Here is a 27826-nt window from a genome sequence, read left to right as displayed (position 1 = left end):
AGATATACAAAAGATGAAAATCTAAGTAAAAAAAATAAGGCCTAAAGCTGTCAGCATGTCTACTTCTTGTAAAGTACAAGTTAAATGTGAAGAATGTTGATGAAAGATATTAGGAAGCATATTTCAGTGAGTGGTGAGAAAGGGCCTACAACAGGAATGATGGCCCTAATTTTACTCTTGGGAAATGAACCATGAACATAACAATCGGATTTCATTTATTCCTTTAATTCTAATCACCCAGCTGCTGCACCTGACTTATCAATACATTTGTAATAATTGCATGTCATAAGCATGAGGAAGTTTATGAAAATATATTCTCTCTCTCTCACACACACACACACACACACACATATATACACACACACACACACACACACACACACACACACACACACACACACACACACACACACACATACACACATACACATACATATATATATATATATATATATATATATATATATATATATATATTTATTTATTTATTTTTTGTGAGCTTTCCCCCCCCCAATTTCACATTTGAATCATTTCAGCATCAATTAGAGGAGAGGAGTGATCAGTGAGGCCAAGTGATTGTTGCAGTGCTCTGGTATGTGTGAACACAGCAGCGGAAACTGCAAGCCCTTGTCGACATGGAAATACTGTTATATGGAAATGTGTGTTATTCTGTCTCCCCCTTTTACATTTCTCAACTACTTATAAATACCTATTCCTGTGCCCCCTTAATTATGCAGTGGTTCATTTCCAAATTCAAAGAAAACATGAGGACCATATTTAGACGTGACCACTGTGCAAGGAAAAGCCTCCCATTAACCTTTACTGAGCCTCGGGGGACTTTGACACAACCTGGCAACCCCAGGTGGAGCAGGAGCCCACAGCGCTGTGAGCCACAACTTGGCCGCCAGTCTGTCGGAGTGGGAACCAAAGATTCCAGCAGGCCGACGCTCCTCGAGCACAAAGGATAAAAATGGATATGGAGCGAAATATAAGGTGGCACCGCCTATGAGAAACGCGAAAAGCGGTCACAGGTTTCTAGGTTGTTTATTTTTGCTTCTTTTTCGTTCCCTCCTTCGAAACCATGCGCATAAAAGTCAGTCGGCGTTGAGGTCCACGCATGGATGTTGTTTTAGCGGAGGGGTGGTGAGCCCGAGACAGGTTTGTGGCGATGTCTGTTATGAAAGACATGAGTAACACTTTATTTTAGTTTTCTGTAGAACATGTTTAGGGGAATTTCGCGAGATCCACGCCTAGTTCTCCTTTGTGCTCTGCTATTTATTATTGCTACCTGGTAAGTGTAACATTAATCACCCTGTGTGAAGGATGAGAATGTTTTCAAGCTTTTTATTTTTTTGTCTTTAGAATGTGAAACTGACGGTCTCACTGGGGAAAAAAATCTCAGTGAAAATCAGATATATCCAGTTATTTTCTTTATATAAAAAAGGTAATAAAACTGTTAGTTCAATGTTAGTTCAGACTATATATTCTACTGTTTGTATTAGGGTTGTATTAAGCTTTGTGATCTCAGTGGACTGCTAACAAGGAGTCCTCCAGTGTTTCCTATGTTCATTAACGTGAGGCGTGCTTCAGGCAGAATTCAGGTTCCTTCAGACGAGGCGGTATTTTTAGTCTGCGCATGACTTTCATTGCTGGGATCTGAGGTCAGCAGAGCCCTGTACTCTTCTTCCAGAGTGTTCCAGGAAAACCTGCTAGTCGTCACCTACGACATATAGACAAAAGCCAGATTGGGAAGATCGGAATATCGAATCCCTGTATAAAAGATTGACAGAAAAGTCTACTGAGGCTTCTTGGTGAAGGGACATTTTCCATGTAACCGACTTAAACAATAGGATGAATGTTCTTTGGTGAGAATCTGTGATGACCTTTTTTCACTTACCTGAAGAACATGCCGTCTCACTAGATGAGGGTGCTTACAGAAGTCCTGAAGTCTCTTACAGAGTTGTTCAGGTGTTGAGTACAGATATATATCTATATAAAGAGGCACATGCATATTTGACTACATGAACACCTCACAGCAGAGAGTGCTCTTGGCACTCAACTTCAAACTGGGTTATAAAAACATGCCAAAATGCTGTAGGCCCAGTCCATAGTCTGGAATTTAAGATAAATTACTCATCACTTAATCATTTAAAGAGTTGATGTAATTTAAAGACATGCTCTGAAGCATTTTTTTTTTCTTCTTTTGGTGCCTGGTTTGAAGGGAAACGTTATCTTTCTTTCATCAGATACCATCAACATCAATGCCAACTTCATCGAGAAGAAAAATCTCTTACCATGAAATATTTCTGGGTAGACAAGAGCCTTTGGACACAGAGGGTAGCAACCACAATGAACTGCTTCCAACCTGTAACAAGTACGTGTTGACAATCTCCATTTCCATTTTGAACTGTACGGTCTACTCAATGTGGTCTATATTGTAAGACATCAAAATTCAGTGAAGGACAACTTCTAAATTTAACTCAGTCATTTAGAAAGAGATAGTTGTAGACTATGAGGAATAACTGGTAATTGTTGATTACAAAATACATCAAATGAATTTAGTTTGTAAAAGACCACTTGTATATTTCACAGAGACTCCTATCCATTTTACTTGTTACCATGAAGACTTTTCATAGTAATCACAATTACAAATAGCTTAAGAGAAGTTTGGGTTCCAATCCATTATAAGATGAAGACAACAGCACAGAAGAGAGAAAACTCCAAGTGAAGGCATGAAGCAGAAAGCTTGAAAGGCACCAAGCCTCAAAAGGAGGTCTCCTCTTCTGGGTGGCTCTGGATAGTGAAGTTACATGCCAAGGAGACAGTGGTGAAATTTACATTTCACCATGTCAAACTCCAAAATACTCACTGAGCAGTTTAATCTGGGCCAAACTTTGCTCCCAACTGACTTAACTCATTTGAACCTCCTATTTGTGCCAGCAGAAAATGACTGGCTGTTTAAATATTTTGTAAAATGAGCGTTAATATTTTATAAGTCCATCCATCACTCCCCTCGCCATCAGATCACCATCTCATTCTTCATGCTAAAGCCATGCATATTTTAACATCCGATTAGTTCTCTGCCATTCAGTTTAGAATTTCGGTGGTTTTGACGGAGTGGTAGTGTAAGTCTCCTCCAAAGGGCTTTGCTTGTAATGTTGATCACAAAGGGATTTTTTGGGAGGCTTGTCTCTTTTAATTTGACACAGGGACATGGGAATGCTGTTGGCTTCATAATCAGCTCATGAGTTTTTTTTTTTACCACACTGAAAGTCAGTCCTGGTCTGACATATATATATATATATATATATATATACACACACACACACACACACACACACACACACACACATACACACATACACACATACACACACACACATACACACACACACATACACATACACACACACACATACACACATACACACATACACACATACACACACATACAGACACATACAGACACATACAGACACATACAGACACATACAGACACATACAGACACATACACACACACACACACACATTAGCGAGAGAAAGAGGAAGGGATGGAGTGTGAGAGTATGTGAGAGTATGAGATTATCTTGTGCACAGTGGGAGTGTGGTAACTCTCAGGAGCTTGGCTCTGGTGCGGGGCAGTGTGCATTATGAAAGTGATTAAGGTCAGCTCCATGTCTGTGGTGTTAATGTGCGAGTGCACAGATACTTATCAGGCCTTTAATCTCAAACATAATTGGCCGATCATTTGGCTTCCTCGCTCTTTTTTTCTGAGGGGCACAAACGGGCGTCTGCTGACAATTAATTCAATTAGATTAATTTCCACAATAATGAGGGCAGCATGCAGCAGAAGCAGGTCCCTGCGCGGGGACACCAGGGCCGGGCTGCCCGCTGGGCGCCGTCAGACGTGTCGCACAACTCGCGCAGGTGAGAGTCTGGTTTACATTTAGAGGAAGACATTGCAGGATCAGATTGCGATTACAGCTGCTAATAAAAGGAGGCGAATGGCCCTGACCTCATTAATCTGCCGTACACCTTCACCATGGGTGAAAACTACAGGTCGACATCTTAAATGCATTAACTTGGTGACTCAAGGCCTGTGAAGGTCAGGTGCTCAATTGCTGTGGAAGATGCAATACATCTGAAGTTTACACATGCGTGTGCATGCACACACCCACACCCAGTTCTAAAGTGTCCCTTTGTATTCTCTCTCTCCTTTGGATGCTCAGAAGATTACATGACAAACAACCTCACTTTTTCTATAGCTCTTTGCCCCATTCCATGTAATCTAAAACTTGAGCAACATGTTTTATATAATACTCGTAAAACAATTGTTACTTTTATCGATTGATTGATAAATATCAGCTATCCTTTGTCCTGTTGTCCACAGCAGACCCTTCAAACACAAGTGGAACTGAGAACAGCAGCTCAGGGCATGCCTCCCACATCAAGAGAGTAGTTTTCAAAGGTCCCCAGCCCTCATGCAATAAACTTCGTACTTGGACTGACCCTCAGGAAGCACGGTGTGGCCTCAGTTCTCTAGAAATTAGTAAATATTTACATTTACAGCATTTAGCTGATGCTTTTATCCAAAGCGACTTACAATTATGAGTGAGTACAACTTGAGCAACTGAGGGTTAGGGGCCTTGCTCAAGGGCCCAACAGTGGCAACTTGGCAGTGGTGGGGCTTGAACCAGCACCCTTCCAATTACAAGTCAAGTAGATAAACCTATCCTGAACTTCTCTGAGTGGGGGATATTTAGTTGGCCCTGAATGAGGTTAGTATGCTCTCAGCATGCGGTGAGAATAGGATTTCTAGTTAGTGTTTTTACACCCACACTTCGAATTAACCACACACCATCAAAAACTAAACAGGCAGAATAACTGGCCACATGGGCAGGTGTAATATCAACCCACTCACATATCCACAGATTACTTTAGCATTGCAGAGCCACGTACAGAATATTAAGAAAGCAAGACAATGATATTGATATTTGCTTATGGCAAAAGCATGATACCCAGCAAGCTTTTGTGGCGTCGAACTGTCCCGATGCGTCAGTCGCTATGGCAATTCCTCTTAAAACATTCTTCATTAGCGGAGAGCGGCAGCAACTTACATGGCCACGCCGAAGAACTCGTGCTTGGCAGTGGAGACCACGACATCTGCTTGGCACAGCACGCTGAGGTAGTCTTCCTTACTGGGCATGAAACCCCAGTGCCGGATGTGGTCGACCAACTGTTCCCTGGCCTCGTCAAAGATCTCTGTAAAGGAGAAGGAAGGAGAGCTAGGCTGAGACTTCAGTGTCACCGGAGCTGCAATTAAGAAAAGCAGGCAAATTTCCGATTCGGCCCGTAGTTTGTTTGGGAGTGAAAAACACAAGGCCGTCATAACTTTGGACGTATTAACTGGGAAAGGGCAAAAAAAGAATCAATAGTGATGCTATTAACAAAATCAAAATGGATTAAAAGAGTTTCAGCGTGATTGCCTTCCGAGCAATCGTAAACATCATTTCAAAACATGAGCAACATTTATGGTCCTTTTTTCGGTTCCTCCTTAGCTATTTATGCTACTATAAAAGTTTAGATCTCAATATAAGAGATTACGAGTCCTGTAAGCTTCTCTTAGGCAGCTCTGAGAGTGTGTGTATCTGTGTACAAATTAACTTAAGGCAACACTATAAATATCCAAGTCTGTCCAAAAGATATTAAAGTATAATCATCTACTAATGGAAGTATATTTTACCAATGAAATTGGTTTGAATGTTAGCCATACAGGACTAATGGATGATCTTTGAACTTAAAAGCTGTGTATTTAAAAAATTAGTTGCCACCGTCTTGCTACAGCGCTGACAAGGGCAGAAAGAGGTAGCACTGAGGAAATTCACAATGCATATAAATTTGACTTGTTTGAAAATGACTTTGAAACCGGAAGAAAAATCTGTGTGTGGCTTTAGCCCGTGCTCATACATTTTTATGAAATACATTTCAAAATTAAAGCCTTCACCTCGCACTGCCACCACTTTATTACCAGCACAGTGACTCACCTACTTGAACTGACTCAGTTATGGTCCTCCATTTTAATACAATATTCTCAATTGAACATAAAAAATACATCTGTGTAGCTTTGTGCTTTATTTCTTCTGTAATGCTCTCTACGGGCAACAGAATACCTGGAACGTCAGTAAATGTCTCCCCGAGAACAGACACTTCAAAGTTCAGTTCCTGCTCTTTCAACTTCAGCAAGGTCTGGAAGAACAGCTGAGGGTCTTTGTCGTGTTCCCTTTAAATAAAGAAACAGAATATGAAAGTCTTACTGCTACTATGCCCTGAAATATTAAACTGAGGTATAAAAACAAGAAGCAGTTTCACTGAAGCCAAAAAGGCAGTGTTGCCTAAGTTCAGGTTCAATAAGGTTTCGAAATCCTGTCATGACTGTGCATCAACCATCTGGGTTGAGCCAATTAGAAAATCCAGGCAGCTGGAACAAAGTCTCGAGGATGACGTTTACTTTTTCAATGTCAACTAACCACCTCCACAACAAGGTACCTATGCAAAGTCTACAGAGAGATGTGCTTTGCAAATGAGCAGTGTCAAAAAGTTATGTCTGTAGAGCCACGCTACAAAGCATTCCCCAGTCTAACTAAATTAACATAATCAAGTTAACATAATGATATTTTTAACGTGCATTTCAAGGCCACGTGTCCAAACATAAAAAAGAAAGCCCGATCTAGAAATAAACCTCAAATGGCATGTCTGATGTGTTTTCAACCTTCCCTTTCCTGTTTCTGTTTACGAATTGTAGCAGTGAATCAGAAAAGAGGCCTCTCAGGACCACAAAGGGGAGACCTGACCTCTCAGAGCCACAGTGAAGAAGCCTGTCCTCTCTGGGCCATAGTAAAGAGGCCTGACCTCTTAGAGAAGATGCCTGTTCTCTCAGGGCCATAGTAAAGAGGCCTGACCTCTTAGAGAAGATGCCTGTTCTCTCAGGGCTCAGGACCAGATGCGCACCTGTAACCCATGACGCCACAGAGCAGAATCATCCAATGTCAAATACTCTCTTCTGTTCTTCCCATTCTGCAGATTTTGTTTTCTGAATGCCCGTGAGAGAAGAGTGGGCCCTCCTCGCAGGGAGGGACATTCGCTGAAGGTCGAAGGCGATTACCAGCGGGGCCAGAAGCGCTCCACAAAAAAAAAGGACCCCTCCCACTTGGATGGAATCTCCTCGGATGAGGCATTAATGGAGGAGCTTATTTATCCACACTTCCTCTGTTTGCGCTGCTGTGTCCCCCTGCGGCTCGACGCCGATTCCCTCATTAATTTCGCTGCGTCTTTGATTGCCCCCGCATTGTGGACTTGACTGCTACCTCCTCCGGTCTAAAACAGGTTGACCTGCGGCGAGGTGACACGGCCAACCACGGGGATGCCTATTACCCGGGCTGTCAGCCCCGTAAATAAAAATGCATTTGGTGACTGCACGATGCCTTATTCCCTGCTGCCAGCATAGCAGAGGGTTAATTAACATGTCAGTTATGTTATGCGGGGATTGCAAGAGCTCAGCTTGCTACCGACACTTTGGGAGTCAGGGAGAGAAAATACATACACGCACACGCACTTCAAACAACACACTGATGCAGCAACATCCTGTCATTACTGGTCTGAGAGGTCATTGCAACACTCTATTAATGCCTGACTTGTAAACACAAATTAAGGTTACTGAAGCCAATCATGATGCTTTAAACAGAACATGTATCTATATTTCAATCTGGAGCTTTACTGTAGAACTGAGCTTATTAGTGACTTCAAGCAACTATAGCATATCACAAATGTGTGTCACATTCTGTCTCCTTGGCAATGACCTCCACAGACCACTGGTGGCTAGAAGAATCTCTGCCCTTAGCTACTTCTGCAAAAATAGTCTTTCCCACACATCAGGAGTGACTTGATTCATCACCCCTTGACCCTGCAGTGCAACAAGAGAGAAATCAAATTAACCAAATCTAGTATTGCTGTTCTGTGGGGGCCCTCATTAGCAGCCATCCTTTACCACTTAAAAGAATATGATCCTCTCATTTAGACAGCTGTGATTAAATATTCCCCTTTAAGTTGCACCCAAGAGGTGCATTTAAAAAAAAAAAAAAAAAATCTCCAACTCTATTTATTGCAAAAATACACAACGTTAACGGATTCAAATCAGGAGGAAGTAAAAGTAGTAGTTAATGGGACACTTGAAAGCCCAGACCTTGGTTATCTGGGGATTGATTACGGCCAGTCAAGGGGAGTGGCGGGATGGGGAAAAAGAAAACACAACGAGGGGAGAGGAGCAGCTGAACAGTTTGTGCGCGTCGGATGTCTGTACGAGGACAGTGAGAGTCGTATAACGCACAGGGAAAATTTAATGAGCAAAACTAATGAGACCAAAGGAGTGCATGGGAAGAAAGTGAGGGTTATTTCGTTTTTTTCCTTCTAACATGGGATTTTTATACTTTTTATAGTTTATATTTGAATTTTGTCTTTTCCACACGATCCTGATGTAGTCCTTTCAACTACACATGGCAAATGCTCCTAATATTTGATGAATTCCGGAAAGCTGGACTGTAACCAGCGTCCGATATTTTCCGCATTGAGGAACGCCGGGTGGCCAGCGTTTCGGAATGTGTTCTTGGGGCCTAATCAGGGCCTGGCTAACCCTCTCGTCCTGCCCTCTGCTTGTACACGGCGCTCTCCGGCATGGCACGCTGGCGTTTTCCCCGGGTGGTGGCAGAGCAGCAGTGGGACCAGCGCCAGCGTGGGCAGGTGTCAGTGCCTGCATGTCTTCCACTCAGTGATTAAAGCCCAGCAGCACAAACTGGGAGGAGAAGCAAATGAAGGAACGAATAGTGCACAGGCATGACTGGGTGTGTCATTTGCGTGTCATTTGTCCAACCTGAGTTTTCCTTTCGGTTTGCGTTTCCTTTCAATTCGTGCTAATAACGGTAGCAATACCAATGACTTATTTATTTGCAAAGCACTGTTATTTTGTTTGTCGTTACTTGAAGAAGAAAAAAAAATTAAGTGTGGTTAAAAAGCCTCTGGAATCTGGAGTTTTCTGAAACAAGAATTTAGCATAAGCGCTTACGGCTCTGTCAATCAAACCTTTGACCCCTCCCTAAACCCGCCTTCATTCCACCAATAGGGAGCCATCAAGTCCATAACCACAGCAGCACCTGCAAACAGCTGTTCTGTGAGGAGGATCTCTGATCCAATCCAGACTGCAATAAAACGATCCTGTAATCCAGTGGATGAATGCCTATCCAAGCCACAAACAGATTAACAGACTAACAATGTGAAGATGACCCAAAAAAGAAAAAAAAGGGAGGTGGGGGTGGGGGTTTGGGACATAGTCAGCAACTCAAATCATAGAGATAATCCCAGCAACCCCCTAAACAGTTGCTATGCCCCTCTGTAAAACCTAATTTACCTCGGCCCACAGCCAGTGTTTATGAAGCGTGGATGTTGCCCGTGCTAATCCGTCTGTGTTTTGCTAAGTTATGAGGAGCTTACGAGGCAGGCCGCCGTGGGCACTGATACAGGGGCAGGTGACTGACAGAGACATGGCGTAAACAAACATGGCCAAATCCCCGAGTCAGCGTCAACCTTCGGCACCGGTGGTCCTTTCGGACATTAATCTGATTTACGAGTGTTTTTTGGTCAGGAAGCATACTGTCCCCGCCAAGAGATGAGCACAAAGTCATGGGAGAAAAATGTGGAGTAGCGTGGAGCCACCCGCACCCCCCCCACCCCTCACCCCGAACAGACCTGAGGCAGATGAGGCAGGGATACAGCTCTGCGTGGTTTCCCTTCATGCCAAGAGGAGGTCTAAAATACGGGGAGTGAAAGATATTTAAGCCCCGACAGAAACCACAGAGCAGTCCTGCGGGCAATAAAATATTTTCTCATCCCACCCCTCCTCTCGCTTCTTCTCCTCCTCTTCTCTCCTCTCCCTTCTTCTCCCCTCTTCTTCCCTTCCTCTCCTTTGCTCTCATGGCAAACAAAACCCAACGGCTCCGAATTCTGGCATTGTCATGGGGAAGAAAAGGCACTCTCAGTGGGCCATAGCTCACTAAAACTTTATTGCCACAGTACAGTTATACACAAATAACACATCTAACCAGCACCACCCTGTCACTGGCATGTTTTCTGTGTCGTCCGCCAAGCATGATAAAAAAAAAAATAAATAAAAAAAAATCTTGCCAAAGGAAGAAAGGAAAAGGTACTGTGTCTGAGATTCAGGCAGGATGGATCAAAGATTAAACGCTCAGAATGGAACCAATGGCCCTTCAGTGCACATTTCTTCGTGTTGTGCTAAAACACGCGTGTTATCCATTTCCTATGCCCTCGCCTCCCTGTCAAGCAAAGCGCGGATGCTCCAAAGCAAACAGGCCATGGAATTCCGGCCATGCGCGCAGCAGTGCTTCGGGTCACGGCGGCCCGGTAGACCGCGCCATTTCAGCCTGGGACTGGCACGTGGTTGACTGCCTTGTTTGATGCGCGGCCATGCCATGCCAGCAGCAGCGGACACAGGCGAGTGGGTGAGGTGGTGGCGGGGTTGGCTGCTCCAAAATGCCCTCTGCTTGAGGAGCACTGCGAATACTGACCGGACGGAACGTGGCCTGAGCAGGAAAACGTTCCCCGTTTGTACTTCATGCCCTTGAATGCTGAGCCGAGTCCAGTTGTATAGAATAAATGAATTAATTAAAAATAAATAAATAAATAAAATTAAAAACACAACGGTGCACATGTATACCAGGCTTAACATGCTGACATACTGGCATTGCTTCGATCTGTCATTAATCTTGAAATTTAGAACTGATAACCATTCCAAGGCCTGAACCACAAACATGCTTTCCTTTCCTTCTGCCTGATTTACACTAGTGGACTAGGATAATCTGAGCGCTTACCATCGATGGGGCCAGACTATGTGGAGAGGCTGCAAGGTTGTGGCCTTTTGCCCAGTGAGCTGGCTCGGTGCTGGGTGACCCTGCAGTGCGCCTGTGTCGCCCCCTAGCTGTGGGTGAAGCTGTGGCTCTGCTGGACTCGGTCTCTTCCCAGAGAGCTCATTTTGGGCTTCACGTGTGGAAGCTAAGGGGCTGAGAAAATTGATTCAAGAACTACATTACTCAGAGATGTTGACGATCTTACACTGAATGAAGGCTAGTGGGCACTGGTGCATGTTTAAAGGCTGATTCATGCTTTGTCAGAAGGCTTTCTGAATGTCACTAGAAACATGGAAAGCCTGGACCGCTTATGATTTTAGAAGGTTCTTTCTCTTTCTGTTAGGAGGCTATTTATGATGGGAGAAGACTGGGAGAGCACAGAGAAATTAGTGATGAGTTAAGGCACCTCTTTTCATACCTCAATACTGGACAACCGCTGCATTTTGACACACGTGTGTCTGTGAGTGACTTTGTCAGACTGCATGAATGGACAGAAGCATGAAGCAGCCTACTAGCTACTAGTTTCACCACTTTTAGTCCAGGTAAGTGCATTTGGGGAAAAAAAAACAAAAAACATTCTGACAAAGTAGGAGGCAGCTCTAAGGTGAAACTATGGACGTATTGAACATATACATCAAGCACATGATACATAAACTGTGCAACCGGTTGGTATTTGTTCTGACACACTGTATGGTGTTCCATTTAAAAGGATTGTATATTATATATAAACTGATCAACACCATGTGTTTTGTCTTGTCTTTTTACCTTGCCTTTGCTGTCAGCCAGAGGTTTAGGGATTCGTGAGAGCTGATGGTATACAGAGACCGGTCTTGCCTCAGAAGCTTGTGTTCAGTTAGGAATCTAGAAATGCAAAGGATACAAGAAAAAAACAGAAACCACAGCATTAGAGAGTAGCTTAAAAATGACTTTACATTAAAGCTTTCTAAACAGACAGCTCCATTTTTTATGTGGTCTGACAAGCTATTTCATCTATTATAAGGCGCAGCAGCATAGAGAGTGTGTGTGTGTGTGTGTGTAATATATATATATATATATATATATATATATATATATATACACACATATACATATACATACACACACACACACACACACACACAAACAGCAAAAAAAAAACAAAAAAAAAACAATGCTTCACCAGAACACAACTGCAAGTTTGTTGGCTTTCACACTTCATAAATGAACATGTCTTTTTTCCTTTCCTCCCTCCACCAGAGCGTTTCTGACATGGCTCCTTCCAAAAAAATCACAAAATATAAGCAGCAAGCAGTCTGAGTGATGCACACTGTAACCGCAACAATTATTCCAAGTTAAAGAAGCTAAAACCAGTCACATCTTATGCAACTCCACGCCAAAAGCAATCCATAAAACACAGACGTCAGGTCTTGCTTCCCCCCAGACTTGCACATACGCTGTGGCACTGGGAGGCCTAATTGCAGGTTGTGAAATGGACTCTGGCCAATTAGCTTCTCAAGAGCAGAGATCCTCCCGACACTTACTGACGCGCTATTATTTTTTGCAGTGGAGCAGAACTGAGGGTGCTGCAGTGAGCCTGAGAGTCAGAGTTTACAAGAGCCCAGTGGAGGGAACTACGATGGCATCAGGATCAAAAGGCACAAAGAAAACAGGAGCTTGAATAGGTTACTTTGATGTACATATAAAATAAACATACATACATATATATATATATATATACATACATATATATATATATATATATATATATATATACATACATATATATATATATATATATATATATATATATATATATATATATATATATATATATATGTATATATATATATATGTATATATATGTATGTATGTATGTATGTGTATGCTTGGATTAATGCATGAGCTCCCAATGCATGTTCTCAGTGCATGCATTGCCTTTATTTATTTTTCCCGTAACAGTTTCTAATGAAAACTACAGAAACCTAGGACAACTGCAAGTAAACTACACAATCTTAGACTCTTAGGTAATTTAACAACAGTCTCTATATCAAGAAATTAAATTACGCAGACTTCATCTAAGGCAATTAAACTGTGTAGTCTTTATCTTAGGTAATTCAGCTTTGTCTTTATCTCAGAATGTACTCAGCAGCCATTTCACAAGGAACTAGGGTCATTATTTTTGCCAGACTGAACTGGATCCTCTTGATGTTTTGCCCCACCAAATACTTTGCAGTGGAGGGCAACAATGGAAGGATGAACCGTTAACTGATTTAGCCTATCCTCCTGCAAGATGTTTGCAATATGCAAAGGACCTTTTCCAGTTGCTGGAGATGCCATCTACTTCAAAACAAAGAGAGCCATAAAGAGAGAACTGTTGGTTAATGTCTCTGTTAGTTAGTGCAGATGGTGTACCTTGGTCTCCACTAAGGCACCACAGCCTGTACCGCCTCTTTTGGTTTTGCCTGTGTGCATCCAGGTTACCACCACAACAACTTTTAAACTGAAATAAATCCATATGCCTAGAAGAACAAAATTAAGAAAAGAAAAAAAAAAAAAAAAAGAAAAAAAAAAACTTGTCTTCTGTCCAGGGTACGCTCACATGCACCAACTTCAAAAACCGGCGTGATTGCCTGCGAGTTGGAACGATAAAAGTTTTTAGAATAACTGACTTTATACGACTGCATTTATGTGTTGGCAAGCACTAGCTAAGAGCTAATTAATTAAGATTTATAAACTGTGAAATTTCCCTCTATATCATAACCCAGAGAACCTCAAGGTCCTCAGTGTCTACTGCTGCTAAGAATAAAAATGGTACTATAAAAAAGAAAGGAGAAAAAAGACTGAACATTCTCATTCCGTTTTGTGTAGCGCTGAGATAAGAACGATAAACTTCATCGTGTTCCCCCACCCATCCTCAGAAGACTACATATCAACAGCGGCTACTCGACAGCCCCACCTCCACTAAGCCGGCCAGTGCCAAAGCGGACCACAGTGCGAGGTTCTAGATGGAGGGGTTAGCGAATGCACACAGACAGGGGAGACTCCCTTCACCGCGCTGCGCTGGAGAGGCGACAGGAAGGTGCATGCACACAGCCATGAGCGATGGAGCTGTTCTCAGAGCTCAGAGGAAAATTTCATTTCCAGGGCCATTTTGAAAATTACACAAGGAGGTTTTGACTAGGCAATAAAAACAGCAGCATATCCACCGGCGGGGGAGAGGTACTTAAAGAGAATGCCACCAATTAGCTTATTTATAAATCAACGGCAATTTCAGTGATGACTTTACCTCGAGTTTGATTAAATGTGAAAGGATGGCGGGGCAAAAAGGGGGGGAAATCAAAGTCAAAAATCATTTGATCTAATTTCCTTTATTGGCAATAATCACGAGCGGTTTCTCTTTCCCAGGCTAATGAAAAATGCCATTGATCTTGAGGTTGGCCAACGCAATAGCTCTGCAACAGGAGGGAGCTGGACGCGTGTCAGGCACAGTGTGGCAAGCGAGATCTGCAGTCTGGGCAGCACTGAAAGCAGGGCTGGGAGCAAGGCTCTGGACGACTTAACGCTCTGTGCCCGTCGAACGAGAGAGGCCGATCATGGAGAGGTTTTATTATAGCCCTGGAGCTGTACCATCGCCATCGTTAACGTCAACGGCGTTATGTGAGATGCGAGGTGTGGTCCGAGAAGGTCGTTTGCACGTTAGCATCCATATTCGTTGCCAGAGTAACCCGTGGTCAGACACTGGAAATTCCGCCCCGGCACAAACCGTTTGGTGTGATCCTTTAAAACAGGATGTTTTAACAAATCATTGAGGGTCATGGAGAGAGGACACCAGTGATGAAGAGGGACACCGGAGAAAAAGGCCAGTGACTTCTGGGTAATACACTCATAGCCAGCTACACTCAACACGGATGACACACAAGATGGCATCAGAGCTGGGTAAAGATGCCCGACCCATAGAAGCGCTGTTACATAATATGCACATGGCCTTCTAAATATGACATGGAACAAGCAGACTTTGACACAGTTGTGTAAGCCATGAAATCTGTCATTTAGTACAGGCTCACGTTGGCCTGGAACCTGGACTCTGCAACATGTCTAACCTGCACGCCTGATTACGATTCAGAATATTATGCAAAAATCCACATCAATGACTGAATAAAGAAACGTGTCTTCAGATCCAGTGTGACAATAGAATAGAAGCAACAACAAGCTGATCTCCAGTCATGGCTATCCCTCTCAAAGATGGAACGAAACAAAACACTGTGAGAAAAGGTGGCCTTCTGTCATGCCATGAGTGAGATCAATGGGGCTTTTGATAGAGTTTATAAGATGATTGGGCCATCAAACACCACTCAAGAATGCAGGATAAATTCACAACAAAGTGATCCAATGTGACAACATAATCTTACCTGTATCCATACATCGATGATAAGTGAAGGTGCTTGGCTTTAGTGTTTCAAATACACCGTTAACATAATGCAGACACATTTAACCTTGGAAACAAAACAACCACACAAGTCATTCTGTTCCCATTGCAAGCAGCAGTGACGTCTGACGTCACTTCATAGCAGTGCTACAGTTACTTTCCTTTTTTTCCCCGTTAAAGCTAAAGCGATGGGAAGAACATGTCTGTGCTCTGGCGGGCCAAACTTAAACAGGCGAAACACACAGTAGCTTGGCCATTTGAAAACCCTTTCATTACGAATCAAACCCTTTCGTTTCCCACATGTTAAAAATTAGCACTTCTTTCAGCATCTTTCAATATTTCATCTCATTAGGTGAAATCTAATGAGTGGCTTCTCCAGCTGCTGGAAGCCCAGGAGCTGTTGCTTTTGCTTCATAAACACTTGTGTATACACCTGTTCATTAAACACCATGATTATTATATACATTATTATATATTATATTAATATTCTGTACTTGCTTGGGACAAATCTCCTGAGATGGTGTTTTGACACTCTTTATTCTTGCGCTTTTCCTATTTATCACGGTTTCCTCAGAGCACTTCAAAGCACCATATGGACTCAATTGTGGCTCGTTCCTGGCACGTGTGAGCTGGAGACAAGAAGCATGCAGTACCTTTGGGTCTTACGGGTGTATTATTTCCACAGGGACACACTGTGGAGCCCTTGCGCCCCGGGTTTTGGAGATGCCCTTTTTCCCCCTAGGCCGATCTGGTGAACATGAGGAGGTGCCATCTCACGTCAACAAACCAAATTAGAAAAAGGTGCCCGCCAGATGTCTCAGCAAGCAGATTAAATGCTCTTCATCTCCTCACTCCAACCGTATTATAGCTTCAGAGTGATCAAAAAAAAAAAAAAACTAAAGAAAAAGAGAGAGACTGTAAGGATGAGTGATGTGCCGTGTGAAGGAGTGTGGGTGCCAAGTCGATAAGGGTCCGTGACCTCCATCAGGCCACCTCCATCACTGGGCTTAACAGAGGTAACCGTTGTCTGGAGCACAACAACAAGCTGATCTCCAGTTATGGATATTCATCTAAAAGATGGAACAAAACGAAAAACTGCGAGAAAAAGGCCTTCTGTCGTGCCACAAGACACCACCACCTAAAAAAGGTCTACTCTTCAGACATGAACTCACTGCAAGTCACAACCCTGCCTCAATAACCTGTAACCTTTTGAGTCAGCGTGCACGAGCCGAGCGGATGTGCATCTTCCACTGCACCTTGGTATTTTGGCAACAAGATGCCAAAAAGAGGCTGCAGAAAGCCACTTGCCCTGCTGTTTCTTGGCTGAATATCTGAGACAGTCTCTAGGCATGATAAAGACTTATGACCATGCTTATGATATGCTTACTATGATCGACTGCGCCATTGGCCAGTGTTAGCCACTGTCAGGTGGCTTCCTGGGCCCAGATTAAGTCCTGTGCTATGAGGCAGTTTACTGAGTGAGTCGTCTGAAAGAGTCAATATTGTCCAGGCTCAGGCCAAATGGCTTTGATCTAACTTTCCAACTTTGCTATTGTGCATCTTTGATATGAGAGCAAGGCATGTAATATCCACGGGCTGCTTCCTTTTGAACCTCGCTGAAGGAATATCTGTAGCAGGATATCCTGCCATCTGCTTCAGAAACAGAATCGTTCCACGAGTCAGGCAGTGGAGGCAGGCCACTCTTTGGAGAGTCACATCAATGGCTTTGAAACGCTTTTAAAAAGCAGCCAAAAAGCCCCCTTTTCCCCACCAACTTTTAAAAGTAGCTTCAGTTATCTGCATCGAGTTAAATGGGCTAATGAAAAACCGTCCCTTCCCAGACCACGGAACTGTAGCAAGAGATGGCTGAGAGACATTTTCCCCCCGATCAGGCTACTTGCACGGGGATGTCGGTCGAAAAGGCGTAGAAGTCACTGTTCAAGCAGTGCCCCCACGATGACCACCGCACCAGTCGCTATTTTCCTCACTCAAACCCCACTGTGCAGAATGTCCAGGAAAAACCGAACCAAATAAAAAAAAAACAAAAAAAAACACCAAATAAAAAAGGAAGGAAGGCAGATCCATGTGGGCACCTGTAAGAGAATGCATTTCCTTTCAAAGTGCCTGTTTTTCCCTTGTTTGTCTGCAGTTGTTTTCCCCCCTTTTCTCTATGCATTTTCCCTAAAGGCACTGAACAAAGTTGGTCCTGAGCCCTGGGCATGTTGACGGATGGCCGGCCATGCATATAATCAGTTCCGTAGTTCCGTACACTGTTGCGAGTTTGCTGGGGACGGGCAAATTAACATCTGAAAATGAGCTGCGAAACACTGTAGGCGAGAGCCCTGTGTCAGTGTCAGCTCACTTATAGTGCCTCTTACCCATATACGCACTCATTCACATGCACGCGTGCGCACACAGTCATAAACACGCACACAGTCACACACCCCACTCATATAGACAAACACAGCTAACGTCATTTTAGCCCACATTTTGTAGAAGCTAAATCTGGGTATGACCAAACAAGTAGACAGGCAGAAATACACTCATAACATTTACAGCGATAAAAAGAAAGAGTGCTTTTGATGAATTTCGCAAGAGAAACGGACAACTGGGACTTGAAAGCCTGATTTAGGAACAATGGCTTAAGCTACAGTGGCCCTGCCCATCAACAGGGAACTTACTTGCCACCGATTGATGAAAATCTCATAATGCTCAAAGTTTAAAAAATAGAATGTAAGGGTAAAAAAAACCTGTGCCTTTAAGTACACAGAAGAAACCACAGTAAGACCACAAAAACAACGGAACACAAGCGTCATTGTAGACAGCGGTCAACGTGTTATTTACAAGTTTCGGGGGCACACACTATATAACAGCAGTTTAATTATTTGTTGATCACAAATCAGGAACTGACAAATCATGTGTGTTACAATAGGCCCCAGGATTGAAATTAAAAAAAAAAAAAAAAGAAAAAAAAAAGTTCAGTAAATTAGAGGGTAAACTAAATGGCATGTGGAAAAAAACATTTAACTCTGGCAGGTCAGACACTGGTAATATCACCCTTCATAGTGCTCTAAGCCTGAATAAATCCCAAAGAATAAAGCGAGTGGTTTGTGATTAAGTGTGGGTTAGGACCGGGTCAGTGTACCCAAGCGTGCAAAGCCCCTGAGTCGTGGTGACCATGGGCAGTCTCTACCCTGTGCTGGCATGAATACAGAATGCCCGGAGCCTGGCTTAAATAATTACTCCCAGCATGCCATGGGTTTTCTCACAACAGCACCCGGAGGGGGGGTTACATCACCAAGCCCCTCCGTTTCCCCATCCTCAAACCAACCGGCTACACGGCACGGGCTAAAGGCAAGCGTGAATGTGTTTATTTCTACCACCCTGTTTCCCCAAATAACAGATTGTCAAGTGCCAAAGCAGTGATCTGCAAGAATACAGTCACGTTTGCGAAGGACGAAGGCTTTGGGACTGGAGGGAATCAAGTCCAGGTTCTGGCAGCGCTTCGTTAGGGCCCTAATAAGGAGCAGGCCCGTCTGGGGAGTCCCTGTCGGAGCTCTGGCTTTCAGCTTTGTTTTGGACAAATCCAAAGGACCACTCATGCTGCTTTCTTATCTGAGATGACAGTTCATAAGGAACACTGCAGGGCCATTCGACTGGCAACGAGATCCCATCAAAGGTCTGTTGTGGAAGATGGTCAGATGACTTGTTTTATGTTTATGTTTAAGGACTACACTGAACTGAAAAATACAAAAAAAAAAGGTAAATAAATGAAATTAGATGTGGAAAGCTATAATTTTTTTTTTTTTTGCATGGACACAAGAGGTTAAAATAAACAAAATACCATTTGGTCAAATATGTAATAAAGTTCAGTTTTATGGTTTGCCCAGCCTTTATGAATGCACATTTAAAACAAAACAAAACAGAAGTTCTCCATGCTGTAACACATTGCATATTGTTCTCTCTTTTGCATCTACAGTGTAGCACACTGTGAATGTCATGCAAACATACATCCTCCTCACTTTTCAAGGAGACCCTCTGGAACAATGTGAAGGTACAGTAGAATTCTCATGCTGACCCTGAACAGTTTTCAGTTCACATCACAGACATCCTTTTACTGAAAGACAACGAACTGCCCCGAGTGAAAACAACCACAGCTGTCTTCCTCCACCTTATCAAATTGCCGTGGAAACTGCAAACACATATTCAAACCCCCGTAAAAATGCACAACTAAAGCCCAAATACTGTTTTACATACATGCATAACGTGGAAGCATTGTTTCAACGAGGCGGTAGCACACGCTAAAATCTGGCAGTAATTCTGTGCTGAACACTGACAATCAAGCTCATGAGCCTGTGTGTGTGTATGTGTGTGTGTTTTTACAGCAGGATGGTGTCAAACTGAGGATATTAAAGCTGTCTATTCTAATCACTTTCTTACACAACTTTGCCCACTTGCCATTAACCACGCTCGCATACTCAATCAGCTTGTGGAGGCGGAATAAAAATGAACTTGCTAGCTTTTCATTCCTCTTTTCTTCTTTCTCTTCCTCTTTTCATAAATCGGTGGAGCGGCGATCCCTAGAAAGCAAATTGAACTTTGCAGTGGGAGAGGGAAGGGAAGGAGGAGACCGACCTGGTCACATCTGGGATTCGGATGGGGAAGTAGACCACTCGGCACTTGGGGCGGATGAGCTGGTCCAAGCCCTTGGGGCGGTGGTCAGGCATGGTCTTCAGGAAGGTGGAGATGGAGGAGAGGAAGGAGTTCATGTTGAACGCTGAGTTGAACACCACCACGTCCGCCACCAGGCTACGAGACAGAGAGTCGGACGGGGAAGAAGAGGGTGCCAATTTATCAGAGAAGGGGGTTGAAAATGAGAGAGGATGACGAGGAGACGAGTTTTATCTGTAAGCAGCACAGAACAAAACAGGGTACCGTCCAAAGTCACAGCATTAGTTTGCAGCACTTACGAATAATGTCGGGTTTATCCTGGCACTTTACTGTAAAGTGGATCTGAACAATCACCTTGGCACACAATCTTAACACAACAATTATAAAGCAGCCTAAAATGCTCATTTTTAGTCAATGTATCAAGATTAATTAAGATATAATTGACATTTTCCAGAGTAAGGTCTCTATTATACAATGTCACAATTAACCAAGCCAACCAAGCTGCTGATGGCATTATTGACAAAGGAGTCTTATTTGGAAGAATGCATAGTCAGTTAATGTTCCACTAGATGCTCTACTCAATCTAACTACACATTCAGAAGCAAGGTTCAGAAGTTGATATTTAGGTTTGAATTAAGTTGAATTAAGTGCTTTCCAAAAAAGAAATTGGAGAAATATAGTTTTATAAAATAAGTATAAGAGCAAAATGAAAGATAAAATAAAAAATTGCAAAAAAAAAATTGCAAAAAAAAAAAAAAAAAAAAACCTGAACTACAGCATAAATAGGCAAGAAGTGTTACCATGAAAGAATTTGGTTGTAGCCATACTGGAAGTCTCTCTCTTGGCTTTTACGAACTGGGTAGATCAGCTGGTTTTCATGAAAGTACAGGATCTTCTTCAGAGAGGCGAGGTCTGGTCGCAGGGCCACCAGTTCAGCGAGATTAAGGACAGAACTGGTGAACAACACCCTGGAGAAGAACAAAGAGAATTTCTTTATCAAAATCCAAATTAAACAAATCTGGTTTAGCTTCATATTTCCCTTGGCATTCTACACTGCAGGATTTGTGTTTCAGGTGAGAGTATATTTGTGCACACTTCGCTCAATCATTACTGAATGTATGTATGTTTCCTAATTCCTGTTTGAAAAGGCTGACAAACAATGAAAATGTACTTTCTTCAAATACATTTACGATGGTCACAATACAACATGCAACATGGCATGTCTATAAATAAATAAATGGCTCTTCTCAAATTGCTACAGCAGGAGCATTACTGGGGTCAATAATAAGTCCTTTGGGACAGGGAAGCTGGGCGAAAGGGGGCCCTGACTGTATTAAGAGGTTTTGGGAGGGTGGGGTTTGGGGTGTGAGCTTTGAACCTGCAAGGCTCATCTAACTAACTGAACCCAACCCCTTCCTTGTGATACTCCCTCCTTCTCCGAGCCTAGAAACCGACCCCCCTCATCATACCCCCTCTGTATCCAAGCCTAGGCAAGCTGACTGGCTGCTCACAAGGCCTTTTGATGTAGTGAGCACACAGCCTTGAGACCATGACATGGTCTGGGCTGAAGTCGCAATTTTCCAACTGATCTAGGAGCAGTCTCCATGGCTCTGACCCTAAACCTAATGGTGACACAGGGGGCATGAGTTACTACTCTCTGATCATTGAAAAGGGGCAGTTCTAACTAACAGCCTCTGTTGAGGGATTATCACTCCGTCCTGTACCTTCATCTTCATGAGACCACATGCATCAGACACCATCTCCCAAATCCATACCAACCCAGAAGATGCAGAACCAAAGCAGATGAGAACTCTATCTTTAGGCTTTATTACTGCTGTCCAGAAGACGTGGTCAATTACTAATGAAGCCAGGGACATGCTTCCTCTGAGCTTGAAGTGATAAGTGAAAATGAAATTTGAGGCATCTTTTTTAGTTTGTTTTTTAATAAAAGTGCATACATGATCATGCACAGCTTGACTAAGTAGGAGACATTACAAAAAGGAAACTACATAATAACAATAGGCTAATTTTAGATCAGTCTTTAGGCTTTAGATAAAAAAAATGCTGCATTTACACACCGCTAAAATAGATACTATACCTAGCATCCAAACTTCTCCATAGCGATAAGCTGCATCCAGTTACCCTGACATTTCTACTGTGACTCAGACAGTGGACACTACTCATCTGAAATTCTGACCGCAGAAGAAGCTGAAATTCTATGGGAGAGGAAAAATTACAGCGTTGTGTTTGGATCCCGTCCCCTCGGATGCCAGGGCGGTGCCACTGCGTGGCTGAGCGCTCCGGCCCCACGGCCTACCATGACTGCATTTACTGTTGATCAAGCCATGCGCTAAACGACACACCTGCATAGTCTCTACTGCCACTACAGTTTTAGGACACTGCTGATTGTGGCAAGTTCTGTGGTGGGCAACTGCATTAAGTTCAGTCTGGCTGGTTATGTGGTTAAGTGCATTTTAAGTCTAACATTTATCCACATACATTATCTGTTCTATTAACAGTAATTCAAGGTTAGATTATTTGGTGTTTCCTCCCTGCAAATGCTGCACACAGCTACTGTGCATTCACACATTTCCTCCCCCCCGGCTCCTTCTCTGCAATGTGGGACTCTTATCCCTGGCTTATGCTTTCTTTTTCCTGGATTTAGCTTCTGATTACCTCAGTGCTACAATTCTTATGAACACTCAACCAGCAGTGTCAGACCATTTTTTAAAAAAAATCACTCATCACCACACTGCATCGATTTGATTCTATAATTTGCAGTCTCCCAGTAATGTGATAAGAATGTAAAGAGTGCCCATAGCTGATGGCAGATTCACCACTAAGGGCTTGCAAAAGTTTAACCGAACTTTAAATGAGGGTGTTTTAAAGCCAAGCAAAGCTAAGCAATGATTATTCATAGTGAAGTTTTTCAATATGTGCTTTCACATCTAGGAGTCCTTTCTCTTTGAATTTACAGTACATCTGATTTTAATTTTTCAGTATTGTTTCCACGATTGCAGTACATTCAATTACATTCTTGAAAGTAATTTGTTATTGGTGGCAGCAGGATTCTACCTTCGTCACAAGTTCATAATTGTCACCCACCATATATTTCCAGCGCCAACTACTAACTGTCACTAAACTATATGTTTCAGAGCCAACGACAACCTGTAAGACGGAAGACACAGTGGGTGGCTGTGTTACTGTGTTTGCTTAGTCAGAATCTTAATTGCAGAAGAGCGTTTTTGTCCAAAAGGTGCCATTTTGGAAAGACTACCATTGCTCTTGGCATGTTACAGCTATAGAATTTTTCCCCTCCTATACTTACCACTGGGAGCGGGAGGGAGTGTGTGAATTATTCATTTGGCATATCACTATTCATTAAGCTTAACTATGCGCAAATACGGTATTGGCTCAAAGTTTCAAATGGTCAAAAATGTCAAAATAGATATTGGGTGTGTGGAGCACACTTACCAACTTTACTCGTACATAGGTCATCCTAAATTAATCAGAAAATTAAGCTTCAGCAATCAAAACCTTTGTCACCCCCCCCCCCTTTTCTTAACTCTTTAGTCTCCACTATAATTGCAAATAAAATAACAAAACGTAAGATTTGCCCAGGGTTTTCCCCACCCACTGTTCATGATGAGATAGAGAGAAAGTCCCATCAGATGCTTCTGTGTTTTTTTTTATATATATATATATATATATATATATATATATATATATATATATATAGATAGATATATAGATATATATATATATATAGAGAGAGAGAGAGAGAGAGAGCGAGAGAGAGATGTATATATATAAAATGTAGAGAAAGAGAGAGAGAGAGAGAGAGAGAGAGAGAGAGAGAGAGAGAGAGAGAGAGAGAGAAAGGGGAACTACATATTTTATACAAAAGTTTCATACAAAATTAATTTCATGAAACTTTAGTTCAAACTAGCATACATGTGGGGTATTCACTGTCTACACTCTTGCTGTGGAAATGCTTTGAATGAAACCCAACATCTACTGCACCCTTTTCAAAGTATTCAGGTCAGAAGAATGTTCAGGGAAATGTGAGAAAGAATGACGCAATATCTCCCCACCCCACTTAAATCATGATGCAGCCACTTCCTCATGCAATGCACTCACTGGCACTAAGGAATTGAACGTATTTAATCAACAAATCGTTCAGGCCTTTTTATTTTTTTTGAAATCACATAAAATGTCAAAACAAGACAGGAGATGTTTGCATTGCTATACTGATGAGTAAATAGGCATTTTTATTGTCAGGGTTTGAGGTGCAGGTATTTGTGTGTTTTTGTGCATGCGTGCGTGCCAAGTTTACTTCTATGTTCAGTTTGGTGTACTAAACAATTCAATGAGTCCGCAAAATCGGGGAACTCTGTCAGAAATTGCACTCATCAAGGAGATTGAATGACATGTCATTTGCTCTCAGTGTGACTATAAGAGAATCTCTGAAATGACCAATGGCAATGTGGTTTGCTTCCTATTTCACTTGACAAAAATAGCCAGTGGATTTCCCCTTGACACAACACAATCCGCACATAGAATCAGAACACAGTAAACACCTAAACATCTGGCATATTTCAACACTCTTGCTTAGATCCAGGACACCCATAAGTGTTTTGCAATCCTTTTCAGTACCAAGATGACGCACATACACTTTTATTCGGAAGTTTAGAACCATCTGTCACGTTAAATTCAACACTCATTATCTCATCTCATAGTATAGATCTAAATTATATAAAAAATACACTAAAACCCTTTTTTAAAGATCTTTTTATTTAGGATTAAAAACTTTGCAGGGACAAAAACAAAAGTTATTAAATTAAATTACAGTGTAATTATTAGAATAAAGTAAGTTACTGTAAAGTATCTGTAAAGATTTGATCATGGCTTTCTTTTTTTTTTTTTTTTTTGGTCTGTCTGATTGGATGATCATCTGGATTAGTATAACAATATTCACAACGCAGCCTTTAGTCATTTTGGAAACCGCTATGGACTTGAGGTTTTGTCTGTGTGAGGGACTTGAAACCTATAGTTTTATACAATTATTTTTTACATTTTTACATTATTTTTATGTTATGTATGGGCAAAAACAACATTAAAAAAAAAAAACAACCAACCAACCTAGAACACTGACTCCAAACTTTTGACCAGTAATGTAAGACAAGCCAGTTTACAGACCATTTAAATAGTTGGCACATTAACAGCTATATTAACAACAAAAAAAAAAAAAAAAAGATAAAGTTGATTTATAGAGTAATATGATGAGTGATGACATTTAAGGTCAATTTTACAATCAGAAATATTTCTCCTGTGACTATATTTTCATATTCACTAAAGCATTCATAGGTCTGTCTGATTGGTTTCATGACGAGAACAAAATTTACATGTTCAAAACCATGCACAGGAATGAAACAACTATTCTTTTTTAATAATCTAAATTAAAACACAAAGGCTTTGAACTGAACACATGCTATAAATGTGTCATAAAAAAAGCTATTATGTTGTTTATATACAAGTGCTTCTTCCTCCTACTAATTCAGATGCACTTTGTTTTTGCACAACTGATGAAGGACCTCTATCCAAAATGTCCTGCTTCTCTTTAAACCTGGAAAATTGTGCTTCATTATAATTGTCCATTTTTAAAGGTCTCTGCCTCTCTTTCCCCCCTCCCTCCCTCCCCCTCTCTCATATATGTGTGTGTGTGTGTGTGTATAGAAATATGCAGATTCCATATTTATTGTATACATTACACACACACACACACGCCCCCACATTTCAAATTCAAGTTTGGTTTATTTGTCCAAACGTGAACTTGAAATGTGGGTGCTTGTATGTGTGTATGTGTGTGTGTAATGTATACAATAAATATGGAATCTTCATATTTCTATACACACACACACACACACACACACACACACACGCACACACATTTCTAGTGGGAATGTTGTTTCTCTGTACTATGATTATTACTACCTCTCTCTACATACTAGTTATTAAAAATCATGAAAATTTAAAACTGGTGTGCACATTGTGATGAAGGTGAAGGCAGTGAGCACACCTGGGATCTAAACCCAGGTCCATCAGGTGGTAATCATGTGCCCTGACCACCAGATCAAAGACAGAGCACCCATTACACCTTCCTGAATGATGATGTCAGTACACCCCCGGGACACACACACAATTAGTTTCATTTTTTATGCATGAACAGAGCTTTACACATAATAATTATGAATTATTAGTATTGTGTGATGCATAATGTCTGTGGGTTTTTCTTTTATTTAACAAAGCTCTTTATATCCAAGCAGAATGTTTCATCACCAAATAGCTACATGCTGACAGTGTGATTTTTTTATGTTCGTCACATGCCAGGAATTAGGCATCATTGTGTCTTCTTGTTGGCTTTTCAATTTTGTGGGTTGTTTTTTTTTTTATTTTTTTTTTATTTTTTTTAACGAATCAGTTTTCATTCTTGTTGCCTTCTGTGAGGTGTTGGCTTAAAAAGAAACAGTAAGTTAGTCTGTTGGTCTGCTTATGAATAGACTGCCTCTAAATTCAGTGTTAGCCACTTTGCTGGTGTTATTTAGCCATTATCTTGTTGCTAAAAAGTGAATATGGTAATAAGTTATTAAAGCCTGTCTTTCTTGTCTGTGAAAAAAAAAAAAGAAAAAAAAAAAAGTTAAATATCTAAATATCTAGCCTACTCAGGAGAAATCACTTTCGTTCATGAGCTGACAGAACACCCACTGTAGGTGAGATCACTGCACAGCCTGCAAGGGGGTCCTGCATATGAATGCATGTCATAAAAATACTTTTTAAAATAGGCGTATATTGAAATTAGCATTATCTCTTCTATAACACAGAATATTTCACAAGAACTACAGTAGACATCATTGGTACAGTCAGACTAGCCAGCAAGTTTCAAAATATTAGCTTTAGCTCTACCCCATATCGATGGGCAGCTTTCAGGCAGGGTGTAAAAGCAACCTAAAAATGTTTCAGCCACAACCAAAAATGAAGAAAATGGCCAACAATCAGAATAAGACAGTTCTACTATCAGTTCACACTCACACACACACACTCATGCACGCACACATGGACATACAAAAGGAGTGGTTAATGTTTGCTGCTGGACAGAGTGATAATCATTTGGTTTTTAAAGGTATTAAACACACAAGACTAGACCTAGCTTGCACATTGCATGCGCCCTAGCCACAAAAGCATTGCTCCTCACTGCAGTCAGTAGCTGTGCGCACACTGACCTGTATGAGGGGCTGGCAGGGATAGCCTGCATGAAGTACAGGCCCGCAGTTCTGGCCCTCCAGTGCCATTTCTTAGCAGGGAGGGTGCAGACCAGGCAGTCGCCAGTGCTCTCCTGAAGCAGGTCAATCAGTTGCTTGTGAGAGCCACCATAGAAAGCCTCTACCAGCAGCACACTCATGGATCAGGCGGAGGGCTGGAGGGACCATTTAAATTGATTCCACCTGAAACAACAAAGACCGTAACATGTCTGCGATGTAGCCGAGACACGGGGACGCATTGGTGTGGAGAAAGATGCACATCCGAAAAGCACAACAGCAGCGCAGAGAGAACCTGACCCGCAGGTCGTCATAACAGGCGCTTATTGATAGACAAACATGCAATGCCGTCTTTTCAAAAGATTGTTTATTTGATATTCTCACCAATGGAAACATTATGATGACTAATGAGAAACCATGAAATAGGTGACATGAGAGAGGAATAACAGGTGGGACGACA

General features: G+C 42.0%; 1 protein-coding gene and 1 long non-coding RNA gene across 6 annotated transcripts in view; one reads left to right on the top strand and one right to left on the bottom strand.

Moving 5' to 3' along the window:
• Positions 1-515: 515 nt before the first annotated feature.
• Positions 516-7471, top strand: LOC113581630 (uncharacterized). Its single transcript, XR_003411082.3, has 3 exons — positions 516-1291; positions 2247-2374; positions 7082-7471. It is a non-coding gene; the product is annotated as an uncharacterized LOC113581630 (long non-coding RNA).
• Positions 1323-27826, bottom strand: part of gtdc1 (glycosyltransferase-like domain containing 1) — a 31672-nt gene continuing 5168 nt past the window's right edge. For 3 of the 5 annotated variants that reach the window (XM_027016920.3, XM_027016918.3, XM_027016919.3), the window contains exons 2-12: positions 27331-27552; positions 20851-21018; positions 20015-20188; positions 11740-11835; positions 10939-11127; positions 10636-10695; positions 6172-6281; positions 5119-5263; positions 2295-2365; positions 1898-1989; positions 1323-1720 (exon numbers count right to left, since the gene is read on the bottom strand). In XM_027016920.3, coding sequence (XP_026872721.2) covers positions 1598-1720; positions 1898-1989; positions 2295-2365; positions 5119-5263; positions 6172-6281; positions 10636-10695; positions 10939-11127; positions 11740-11835; positions 20015-20188; positions 20851-21018; positions 27331-27509 — 1407 coding nt within the window. In that variant the 5' untranslated portion in view covers positions 27510-27552 and the 3' untranslated portion in view covers positions 1323-1597. The remainder of the gene's footprint in view (positions 1721-1897; positions 1990-2294; positions 2366-5118; positions 5264-6171; positions 6282-10635; positions 10696-10938; positions 11128-11739; positions 11836-20014; positions 20189-20850; positions 21019-27330; positions 27553-27826) is intronic. The other 2 variants (XM_027016921.3, XM_081720612.1) reach the window with 2 other exon arrangements.

The sequence above is a fragment of the Electrophorus electricus genome, chromosome 9 (genome assembly GCF_041902795.1).
Source record: "Electrophorus electricus isolate QZ-2024a chromosome 9, ASM4190279v1, whole genome shotgun sequence".
In the NCBI taxonomy this organism is placed as follows: Eukaryota; Metazoa; Chordata; class Actinopteri; order Gymnotiformes; family Gymnotidae; genus Electrophorus; species Electrophorus electricus.
Note: the sequence above shows the minus strand (reverse complement) of the source record. Positions and strands in the feature narration are given on the sequence as shown.